Below are 12,074 nucleotides of genomic sequence, written 5' to 3'. Positions count from 1 at the left end.
TCTTTAATCCATTTTGATTTTAGTTTAGTGCATGGTAAGATACAGGTCTAGTTTTAATCTTTGGCAAGTTAAAGCCCAATTTTTCTAGCACCATTTATTAAAGAGGCTATCTTTCCTCCAGTGAGGGTGTTTGGGTCCTTTATCAAAGATGAGATGACTGAGTGTGTCCGGCGTTGTTTCTGCATCTTCTAATCTGTTCCACTGGTCCTCAGGTCTGTTTCTTTGCCAGTACCATGCTGTTTTTATCACAGTAGCTTTGTACTATAGTTGCAGGTTGGGGATTGTGATGCCCCCTGCCATGTCTCTGTTACCTAGAATTGCTTTTGCTATTCTGGGTCTCTTCTTGTTCCAAATGAATTTTTGGATTGTTTTCTCAAGGTCTATGAAGTATGCTGCTGGGATCTCAATTGGAATTGGATTAAATCTATATAGCAGTTTTGGAAGTATGGCCATTTTCACTATATTAATCCTCCCTACCCAGGAGCAGGGGATGTCTGTCCATTTTCTGATATCATCTTCAATCTCTCTTTTCAGAGTGCCATAGTTTTCAGAGAAGAGGTCTTTGATTTCTTTTGTTAGGATGATTCCTAGGTATTTCAGTTTTTTGGATGCTATTGTGAAAGGAATTATTTGCCCTATTTCTCTCTCAATGAGTCTGTCATTGGTGTAGAGGAAAGCTATTGATTTTTGTGTGTTGACCTTGTAACCAGCTACTTGACTGAATTTGGTTATTAAGTCTAGAAGACTTTTGGTGGAGTTCTTGGGGTCTTCTATATAGAGTATCATGTCATCTGCAAATAATGACAGTTTGACTTCTTCATTTCCTATCTTTATTCCTTTTATTTCCTCCTCTTGTCTAATTGCCATGGCTAATTTTTCCAGAACTATATTGAACAAGAGTGGTGATAGTGGACATCCTTGTCTTGTTCCTGATTTGAGTGTGAAGGATTTCAGTTTTGACCATTTAGTATGATATTGGCTGTTGGTTTTTCATAGATGGCTTTGAGGTAGAGACCATCTATTCCAATTTTTTGTAGGGTTTTTATCATAAATGCATGTTGGATTTTGTCAAATGCTTTTTCTGCATCTATGGAGATAATCGTATGGTTTTTGTCCTTGGCTCTATTGATATAGAGTATTACATTGATTGATTTTGGTATATTGAACCATCCCTGCATCCCTGGGATGAATCCCATTTGATCAGGGTCTATGATCTTCTTGATGATCTTCTGCATTCTGTTTGCCATTATCTTATTAAGGATTTTTGCATCTATGTTCATTAGTGAGGTTGGCCTATAGTTCTCCTTTGTGGTTGGGTCTTTCTCTGCTTTGGGGATCAAGGTGATGCTTGCTTCCAGGAATGAAATCAGGAGTATTGCTTCCCTTTCAATTTCATTGAAGAGTTTAAACAGTAGTGGCAGCAGTTCCTCTCTAAATGTCTTGTAGAATTCAGCAGTGAAGCCATCAGGGCCTGGGCTTTTCTTAGTTGATAAGTTTTTAATTGCATTTTCAATTGCATTGGTTGATATTGGGTTGTTCAGAATTTTTAGGTCTTCTTCGTTCAACTTTGGTAATTCATATGTATCTAGGAATCTGTCCATTTCTTCTGTGTTGTCCATCTTATTGGCATATAGGTTCTGGAAACAGGTATTGATGATTCTCTGGATTTCTGCTGGGTCTGTTGTAATTTCACCCTTTTCATTCCTAATTGCATGGATTTGGGCCTTTTCTTTCCTTTTTCTGACAAGGTTGGCCAAAGGTTTGTCAATTTTGTTGATTCTTTCGAAGAACCAACTCTTGGCTTCATTGATTTTTTGTATCATTCTCTTAGTCTCCATTGCATTGATTTCTGCTCTGATCTTTATAATTTCCTCCCTTGTATGAGCTTTGGGGTTGTCCTGCTCTTCTTTTTCTAGAAGCTTGAGGTTCAGCATGAGGTTGTTTAATTGGGCTCGATCTGTTTTCCTAATATGTGTATTCACTGCTATGAATTTCCCTCATAAGACTGCTTTCATTGTGTCCCATAGATTCCGATATGTTGTATTGTCATTGTCATTTAATTGAAGGAGCTGTCTGATTTCTTCTTTAATTTCCTCTGTGACCCATTGGTTATTCAGAAGTGTGTTGTTCAATTTCCACGTGTTTATGAAATTTTTTGAGTTTCTTTTGCTATGGATCTCCAATTTCATCGCACTATGGTCTGATAATATACAGGGGATAACTTCAATTCCTTTGCACTTACTTAAACATGTTCTATGTGTGAGTATGTGGTCTATTTTGGAGAATGACCCATGTGCAGCTGAGAAGAATGTGTATTCTGATTTTGTGGGGTGGAAGACTCTACAAACATCTGTTAAGCTCATTTGTTCAAGAGTTCGATTGAGTTCTAGTATTTCATTACTTATTTTTAGTCTAGTTGATCTATCTATTTGTGACAGTGGGGTGTTGAGGTCCCCCACTACAATTGTATTAGTGCATATATGACTTTTCATGTCCGTTAGTAGTTGTTTTATATAGTTGGACACACTAGTGTTTGGTGCATAGATATTTATGATTGTTATCTCTTCCTCTTCGATTTTTCCCTTTACAAGAATGTAGTGTCCTTCTTCATCTCTCTTAATCAGTGTTGGTTTGAAATCTACTTGATCTGCCAAGAGGATAGCTACTCCTGCTTTTTTTCGGGTTCCTGTCGCATGCAGTACTGTTTTCCACCCTTTAACTTTCAGTCTATGAGTTTCCTTTTGAATTAAGTGTGTTTCTTGTATGCAACATATTGTTGGATTTTGCTTCTTGACCCATTCTGCGAGTCTATTTCTTTTGATTGGTGAATTGAGACCATTAACACTGATGGTTCTAACTGAAATGTATTGACTTGTCATTGGCATGACTTTTTCTTTTTGTTGGGTTCTCCCCCTTTACATTTAATTTCTTGTCATGCCAGACGGGTTCATTCTGCTTTGCTTCCTGGGATTGTGATCCTCAATGTCTGTTCCTAGGATACTGTGTAAAATTCTTTGGAGTGCTGGTTTGGAAGTTCCTAAGGTGCTCTTTGTCATGAAAGTATCTTATTTCTCCATCCATTTTGAAAGATAGTTTTGCAGGGTACATCAATCTGGGTTGGAGGTTGTTTTCTTTTAGGGCTTGGAATATGTCACTCCAAGCTCTTCTTGCCTTGATGGTTTGTGTTGAGAAGTCTGCTGTGATTCTGATGGGCTTTCCTTTGTATGTGATTTGTTTCTTTTCTCTCACTGCTTGGAGAACTTTGTTTTTCTGTTGTGTTTCTGGAATCTTAACAATTATATGCCTATGTGTAGATTTTTTTTGATCAAGGCTATTGGGAGTCCTATATGCCTCACTTATCTGTATGTCAAGCTCCTTTCCCATGCTTGGAAAGTTTTCTGCCATTATTTCTGTGAAGAGATTTTTTATGTCATCTCCACTCTCTCCTGTTTCTTCATTGAGCCCAATCAGTCTTATGTTATTCTTCTTTGCATCATCTAGCAGCTGCTGGGTTGATTTCTCATGTTCCTTTATAATTTTGAAGCAATTTTTCTTTTCCTGGTCACTAATTGCAATCTTATCTTCTATATCTGAAATTCTGTCCTCACATTGGCTCATTCTGCTGTGTAGACTTTCAATGGAGTTTTTTATGTCCTGGAAATCTATTTGCATCTGTTTTATGGATTCCATTTGTTTCTTATGTTGGGATTCCATCATGTTCCTGAGCTCCTCTCTAGATTTATTAATCATGTCTTGCACTAGGGTCACAATTCCTCCTGTTATCTGAGAAATTCTTTCTAATTTCATTTTTTCCAGATCCCCTTTTGTTGCCAGTTCAGTGGGTCCAGGTGGTTGAGTATCAGAGTGTTCCATCTCATTTCCCTTTGGGGTTGCTGTAGGTGATCTGAAAGTCTGGTTTTGAGACTTATTTACATGTTTTCTCATTTTGACTGGGGCGGGGGTCTGTTAGTGCCTGCATGGATTACCTCCTCTGAGCTGGGAGAGGTGGGAGAGGGGCCGGGAGCAGCAGTAGTGATGGTGACCCAAAAGACCTTTCCTATGGGCTGGGAGTGGCAGGAGGGATGGTGGCTGGGAAGCCCCTTCCTCTGGGCCAGGAGCAGCAGGACAGAAGGTGGCCCAAAAGCCCTTTCCTCTGGGCTGGGAGCAGCGGGAGGGATGGTGACCGGGAAACCCTTTCCTCTGGACCAGGAGCAGTGGGACGGTGGTGCAGAAGCCCCTACCTCTGGGATGGGAGCAGCGGGACTCAGTACCTTGGTCTGGTGGTCTGGTGTCCTCTGCGTCTTTGTCTGGGATGTACTACCTTTTAAAGCTGTGACCTAATGCTCAATGTAATTTATTCAGCAAGGTTGATGTCATTTTAATACAAATTCAGAAACAGCAAATTATAGAATTAGGCAAGAAGTCACTTTCTATACTTACCTTGGCCAAATCATGATCAGGCTCAACCTCTAGTACTTTCCTCAAATCTTCTATGGCCTCCTGGAGCTTGTTTTGATGTTTATAAGTAGTGGCACGGCGCAGAAGAGCTGAAAGTTTGCCAAAATAAAAATTATATGTTTTAATATATGGGTTTATGGTTATAACATTTTGCAAGTGTAAAAATATAAGTATCACAGGACACTTTAAGATGTAATTGTTCAAAGCTTCAATACACCCATTTTCATATTGTTGAACATCCTGGAAATGATCTTCTGGTAAGCAGAATAGGCTGCCTTGGGCAACTGTGTCCTCTAATAACCTCTGGTTCTAACCCTAAACCTAACCCTGGCTGGCTCCCCCAAGGCCAGAGAGACTCTGTCCCTTTCCTCTTTACAGGCACCATACTGTGCCGCATCATCAGGAAGCTTTTTGCCAAAACAATAATGTTTTCCTTCTTATCATCTGCACTACTGATGAAAGTTTCATGGCTTTCTGAAAACTTAGAAATTTCATATATTACTGACCAGCCTCTAGCTCAGAATATGGCACGTTAGTAAAATCTAGTTAGCCATCTCTAAAAATCCTAGAAGGAGGGCTGGGGATTTAGCTCAGTGGCATCGCGCCTGCCTCACAAGTGCAAGGTCCTGAGTTAGATCCTTGGTACTGGGGGAAAAAAAAAAGACTAGAAGGAGTTACTTAGAACAGGGAACTGGGAGGATCCCAATGATTAAGTCAGCTACGGTTCTGAAACTGAGCACACTGGTAATTTGCATCAGATTTTTGGGAAGGCTCTGATGTATAAAATTCTATGATTATTTAACAATGACAATGAGTGCCTTCTTAGTCCCATCGCTAATCATTATGTAATGAGAGAATTTTGTGCAATAAATCAATATGTTGACAAAAAATTAGGCTCAGTAATTTTGAGAAGTGAGAAGTTTATATCTGACATATTTTAATATGCTATTTTAAAACATATTCATAAATTTAACCAGTGTGATTTTAGTCTTAGGATGAGCCATGAAAACCTAAAGGATAAATAATTTTGTCATAAATATAATTAATATAGTAGCATTGTGCCTTAAGTATACTTTAGCTACTGCCATTGCTACTCAAATTTCCAAAAGGAACTTCCACAAAGAAATATCCGTGATATAAGAATTATCATTTTTGGGGGGGAGGTAACTTTTAAAATTTTGAAATAATTTGATAATTACAGGAGGTTGCAAAGATAGCACAGAAAATTCCTGTGTACATTCAATCTGCTTCCCCTAATACTAACATCTTATTCAATCTTTGTGGATTATTAGCTACCTTAGTATGAATAATCAGGGATTTAAATTCCAAGTGAAATTCAAAATTAAAAGTAAATGCATGGGCCGGGGATTTAGCTCAGTGGCACTGCACCTGCCTGGCAAGCACAAGGTTCTGAGTTTGATTGCTGGTATGAGAAAACAAAAAGATAAAAAAGAAAAGTAAATGCATGAAGGTGATGATTCACATATAGAAATCTGACTTTACCTCAAATATGTTTAATGTAAATATATGATCTACAAATGGTCTTTAATGAATTCTGCTATAAATATAAAAGTATTCAATGACTATTTTACCCTTTATGTTTCCAGGTTCTAACTTCAAGACCTTTTCACAATCCTGAAAAGCATTATTCCAGTTCTGCAATTTGATTTCTGCTTGAGCTCGATTGTTATAAGCAGCTACAGTGGGAAGCACAGATATGCTCCTAGAAAAGAAACACATTGGCAAGAAGCAGGCCTGAATAAACCTAAGAATGTAGAGAAACAAAGTTGTAAACAAACAATCATAGCCTGTATATTAGTGCAAAATAATTAATAAAAAAAAGAATTTAATGTCTAGCTGGAGATGGCTTAAAAATTGACTTGGAATGCTGTGAAATAATGAATACCCAGATATAGGAAAGATCAGGCACTGGCACATTGAATTTACCAAATCTGGAGAGGAATAGAAGGTACAACTGGAAAAGTAATCAACATGGTCATTAAAGATCATTAAAGATGATTTAATTATTTAATTCTAAGGAAGCATTAGTGATTCTATAAGCACAGTTTGTAACAGTATTTTAGGAATTTCATCTACTTTTCATAGACTAAGAACTTCCAAAGTTCATATACAAGTGTTTATGGAACATCTGCTATGAACCGGGTACTTTGCTGGGAATTGAGGATAGCGTAGTGGGTAAGTAGGCTCTGCTCTTACAGAGCACACAGTCTAGTTAGTATCAAAGCACAAATTTACATTGTATTTTGACAGGTGCTACAAAGGAGAAGTGAGACTGCTACAAGAACCTCTGAGCCGATGGGTCAGCAGTGTCAGGGGTAGATGGAGATTTAACTTACTTAACAAGGTTTCCTGAGGGGTCAAGGAAGATTTCCCCAAAGAAGTAAGGCACAGACAAATTCTAACAGGTAAGTTAGGAGGGGCTGGGGTGTGGCTCATTGGTAAAGCACTTGCCTGGCATGTCCAAGGGCCTGAGTTTGATCAAAAAGGAAGAAAGGAAGTAGAAAAGAAAGGAAGGAGAGAAGGAAGAGATTGAAGGAGGGAGGGACGGTTAGAAAGAATTCAGTGGATCATGAGAAGAGCATTTTAGACAGAGGCCTCGGGATGTACAAAGGCTCTGTGGTGGATTAGGTCCAAGCAGTCTAACTCCAGAACCCAAATTCATAACTTTTATGCTGTGTAGATTTTCTGTAAAGTTCCTTTCAGATGGTTTCTGTTCTCTCTAAAAGAGGAAAATTTGGTCTTCTGTCAGAGGCAGGAGTAGGGTGAAAACTTAAGAGATTTGAAAAAATACTGAAAAGACAAATATAGTGAATTTATGAAAAATGACAAGTACAGAACCTCAAGTGATTCTGACATAGATTATTTAGCTTATTTATACTTTTTCCAATAATTAAAATGTTATCATTTTTAATGGCAAGTTTAAAAAACAAAAATCTGCTCACCTAGTATAATACATTACAGCCTCTTCATAATCTCCTGAGTTGAAAGCTTCATTTCCTTTTTCTTTTTCACGAGTAGCAAGAAAACCCTTTTCCTTCTCAGTGAGACCTAGAGATAAAATTATCTATTACAGGGCTGAGGATTTAGCTCAGTGGTCCTGCCGCCTGCCTTGCAAACACAAGGTCCCGAGTTCGATCCCCGGTACAAAAAACAAACAAACAAAAAGACTGAAAATTATCTGTTACATGTGAACATATAATGTAATAGACATTTAAATTCAAGGGTGTTTTTAAAATTGGTTTTCAATGCCAGGGATGGAACTCAAAGCCTTGGGCATGGTAAGCAAATGCTCAACCACTGAGCTACAGCCCCAGCCCCCAGGATGCTTATCTTTAACACAAGTAGAAAATCATACATTAAACAAAGCTTGAAATAAAAAGCTTTCCTAAGTTTAGGGATTTTTCAAAAAAATCATTCAGAATTTTTAAGAATTTAGATTTCTTTTACAATTAACTTTGTTGTCCCCTATGGATTTCATCATCTTTTTTGTGAAGGAGAAAGAAAGATATATAATTTATAGGAAAGAGGATTAAGGAAAGTAATAAAAACAAGTGAATTACAGTAAGAAAAACGGGCTTATATTTTCACATCTTAGTAAATGTAGTTATTATCGACATAAAACTTATCCACACAAAATTAAGTAGTTGAAAGATACAAATGAACTTGTTAGGCTTGTTATGAGAAAATCCATAAACTTTTAATAGAAATATGCAACACCCAAAGATAATGTTTTGTGGATTGACAGTTGTTATTATCATTAGAAAATTTAAAAACTACTAAATTATTATTTTCTCCTATTACCTGCTATATCTATTCTTGTCTCAATTTTAGATAAATGTGACTTGTTGTCTACTATAGTCTTTTCTTTATAATCTTCATCAATTTTTGAACATTCCTTTTCCACATCAAATCTTAAATGGAAAAAAAACAAAAACTGAAAAAAGATACAATATAAGCAAGAAAATATATTTGAATTACACTGTGAGTACCCTTAATCTGAAACACTTAGGACCAGCAAATTAAATTTTGTAGCATTTGCATATACACAATGAGATAACTTGTGGATGGGACCCAAATCAAAACACAGAATTCATTTATGTTTTATATACAACCTATACACATAGCCTGATCAAATTTAATGCAATATCTGAAAAAAAATTTGTATATGAAGGAAAGTTTCATGAAAGAGAATTTTCTACTTGTGGTGTCATGTCAGTGCTAAAAAGTAAGTTTCACATTTTAGACCATTTCAGATATTTGGATTAGAAAGGCTCAACCTGTACTGTGCCTTTGAACACATGCTTAAAGCATGCATAATGGGTTTGTTTTTCAAGTCATATGCATTCTTTCTTAAGAAAAAATACTATTAAGCAAAGCTTTTTTTTTTTTTTTTTTTTTTTTTGATACCAGGGATCAAACTCAGGACCTTGCGCTTTCAAAGCAGGCGACGGAACCACTGAGCTAAATCCCCAGCCCAAGCAAAGCTTTTAATATTAAACAGATCTAACCTGTTCAGAACTCTGTCATTAAAATTGTGACCAATTTCTCTCCACGTAAAATATTTATACTTTTTAAGTAAAATTTGGATGAGTACAAAGAGAGCAATAGTTTGGACCAGGGATTTAGCTCAGTGGTGCTGTCGCCTGTCTCACAAGCGCAGTGTCCCAAGTTCGATCCTTGGTAATAAAAAAGAAAAAAACCTATTGGTCTCTCTCTTTTTTTTTTGGTATCAGGGATCAAACTCGGGACGTTGCGCTTTCAAGGCAGGCCACAGCACCACTGAGCTAAATCCCCGGCCCCAGCAATACTTATCTTTGATTGGTTTATAAACAAAATGATCCAGTAGTTTTTATTTAATAAAAAAAGAGATTGGGCTGGAGATTTAGCTCAGTGGCACCACTCCTGCCTCTCAAGAGCAAGGTCCCAAGTTCTATCCCTGATACCAAAAAAACAAAAAAAAGAGATCAAAAGTGCTTAAGCTAAATACTTTCAGTATTCTACTAAAATAGTTTGATACTTGGATATGTTCAAGTTTATAATAAGCATTTTTAAAGTTATTATAGTATATAATGCTGAAGAATTTTTCAATGATAAATTTTATATAAAGAAATGTAAAACATACTTATCCCACTCTGCATAATCCCTGGGAATTTTCTTTTTAGCTGATTTATTTTTAGAGGAATATTTTTCCTGAAAGAATAAAATCATATTTTATGAGACATTTAACTAAGATTAGCAGGGTTTACTATACATGCATTGCAAATAAAATACTAAATTAAGATACACAAATGGGGGCTGGGGATTTAGCTCAGTGGTTCTACCGCCTGCCTCACAAGCGGAGGGACCCAAGTTCAATCCCCGGTACCAAAAAAAAAAAAGAGATACACAAATGGAATGAGTCAAAAAAACAGGTAACCTTGAGGTTATAAAAACTTCAGTATCATAATAATATATAGAACGTAAGAGAAAGTATTTTAAATTTGTAGTTAATTCTGGGAACAATCTGTAGGCTTTTATATACATACATATTTGTATATATATAAAATTTGAAAACATGTGGATACTTTTAAATTAATTTTTAATTTTTATTAGTACATGTTTGCATTATATAATGATTACATTCCACGTGCGGAGTTGGTACATGTACGTAACTCATCTTAATTCTTTTTACTTCTCCTTGTCCTCCTCCCCCAGTGTCTTGGGGCACTAAATTATGATTTATTCTTTTAAAACCTAGACATTGGAGAAACAAGAATAATTACTTTGCTCTACCTCTAATAAAGCTATTTTGTTTGTGACGACAGATACCCAGCTTGGGCTAATTCTATTAAAAAAGAATAAACCTATTTATATAACCAAAGTGATGAAAGGGCAGGGCTACTGCCGAATAAAGGGATTCCTATGCCGCTGTCCAGTGCCCCCACCACTGCTGCTGCACCCCAACCAGTCTCTGCTCCTCACTGCCTGGTGATTTCACTTTTCTCCAGGGCCACCTGCTTTCTCTTGGTAGCAGGAAGCATGTCCACAGCAGGCTGGGATTACACCCTCACAGGTCTCGTCACAGAGGAAAAAGAGACTGTCCCTTCTCTACACCTTCTGTTAGAGAAGTTCCAGGGAAGGACTGACTGGCCACCTTGGTCATGTGCCCATCCCTAACCAAGCACTAGCTAAGTCGCAGACCCATTGTTAAGGCTCGCTAGGGAGGGAGGTTCTGCACTACGTGGCAATGGGAGGAACACAGACAACAGCCATTGCATTCACAAGTAGTTAACCTTCCAAAGCCACAGTACATATGCTAGATGTGTAACTTTAAAAATACCTATCTGTAGTCTGAAGAAAGGGAAGTATAGCAGAATTTATTAAAAAAGTAGCTAGTGATTTGTTTTTAAACCATTACATATCTTTGCTATCACTAATGCAGGTGGCACAACTTAGTTTTAAAGGATACTGGTTACAAATCAAAGGTATGTTTGTATGTTGCTCTCTAATACCCGCCTGTGACAAAAAAGTATCCTCACTAAGGGATGAAAGAATGAATACGAATTGGCTTGATTGTGGTAATCATTTTACCATATGTGTATATATAAACACATCACGTTAATATATATACACATCATGTTAACTATACAATTTGAATTTGTCAATTATCCAATAAAGGAAATATTTAATAAGTAAATACAATGAATGTACATCAATAAGAATCTCAAGACATGGATTCGGTGTATGGGATAAAATATACTATACAATATTCTATTTTTATATTATAAAAAGGACAGCACTTGAGAGACTGTGGTAGGAGGATTACAAGTTCAAGGTCAGTCTGGGCTACATAGAGAGTTCAAGGCCAACCTAGACTATGTAACAAGACTGTCTAAATAAACCTGGGTGGAGGGGAGCAAGAAAGGACAAAAGGGTTGGGTCAGGGGTTTAGCTCAGTGGTTCTGCCACCTGCCTTGCAAGCACATGGTCCTGAGTTTGATCCCTGGTACCAAAAAAAAAAAAGAAAAGAAGAAAGGAAGAAAGAAAGAGAGAGAGAGAGAGAAAGCAAGCAAGCAAGAAAGAAAGAAAAAGAAAGAAGGAAAGAAAGAAAGAAAGAAAGAAAGAAAGAAAGAAAGAAAGAAAGAAAGAAAGAAAGAAAGAAAGAAAGAAAGGCAATGCTTTTGACTCCGAAAAATTAGGGCCTGTATCCCTTCCACATATCCCATAGTACCCTGTCCTAATTTCATACTACGTCAGTGGGGTGCCAAGTCTTTGGTATCATGACATTTTCACACTTCTGAAAATTATGAGCCCTTTGGAGTTATGCTGATCTTCCAAACAGTCACACATTTCAAAATACAATTAAAATCGTATTATTAATATCCCCATGGATCTCGTCCAAAAAGTCTTTTAGCTATGCTTTAAAAGAATCATAGAAGGCCACTGGCTTGGAATGAACTCTTGCACTAGATCCCAACAAACCAAACCAAAATGGAGTCATTCATGATAAAGTTCCACCTCACCACACAAAAACCAAGATATTGGACCTTTTCAGAAAGGAGAAAGGGAGATAATAGCCACATCTCCAAACAGGCCTGTTTTAGCTGGTAGGAGAA

The 12,074-nt window shown here is 37.0% G+C and overlaps 1 protein-coding gene and 1 long non-coding RNA gene across 3 annotated transcripts in view; one reads left to right on the top strand and one right to left on the bottom strand.

The window, feature by feature from the left end:
• Nucleotides 1-12,074, bottom strand: part of Spag1 (sperm associated antigen 1) — a 61,115-nt gene that overhangs the window by 37,689 nt on the left and 11,352 nt on the right. The window contains exons 5-9 of the mRNA XM_087190679.1: nucleotides 9,602-9,669; nucleotides 8,281-8,390; nucleotides 7,422-7,527; nucleotides 6,051-6,181; nucleotides 4,441-4,547 (exon numbers count right to left, since the gene is read on the bottom strand). Coding sequence (XP_087046805.1) covers nucleotides 4,441-4,547; nucleotides 6,051-6,181; nucleotides 7,422-7,527; nucleotides 8,281-8,390; nucleotides 9,602-9,669 — 522 coding nt within the window. The remainder of the gene's footprint in view (nucleotides 1-4,440; nucleotides 4,548-6,050; nucleotides 6,182-7,421; nucleotides 7,528-8,280; nucleotides 8,391-9,601; nucleotides 9,670-12,074) is intronic.
• LOC147824082 (uncharacterized) overlaps nucleotides 1-12,074 on the top strand; it is a 35,464-nt gene that overhangs the window by 15,187 nt on the left and 8,203 nt on the right. Inside the window, exon 3 of one of the 2 annotated variants that reach the window (XR_015442849.1) lies at nucleotides 6,730-6,884. This is a non-coding gene — a long non-coding RNA (uncharacterized LOC147824082). Of the gene's footprint in view, nucleotides 1-6,065; nucleotides 6,885-12,074 lie in introns of both variants that reach the window. The other variant, XR_015442848.1, reaches the window with a different exon arrangement.

This window comes from Heterocephalus glaber, unplaced genomic scaffold, assembly GCF_053883595.1.
Source record: "Heterocephalus glaber isolate CG9 unplaced genomic scaffold, H.glaber_assembly_v1.0 deba00001555, whole genome shotgun sequence".
In the NCBI taxonomy this organism is placed as follows: Eukaryota; Metazoa; Chordata; class Mammalia; order Rodentia; family Bathyergidae; genus Heterocephalus; species Heterocephalus glaber.
The sequence above is the reverse complement of the archived record's forward strand: the minus strand, read 5'-3'. Positions and strand labels throughout refer to the sequence as shown.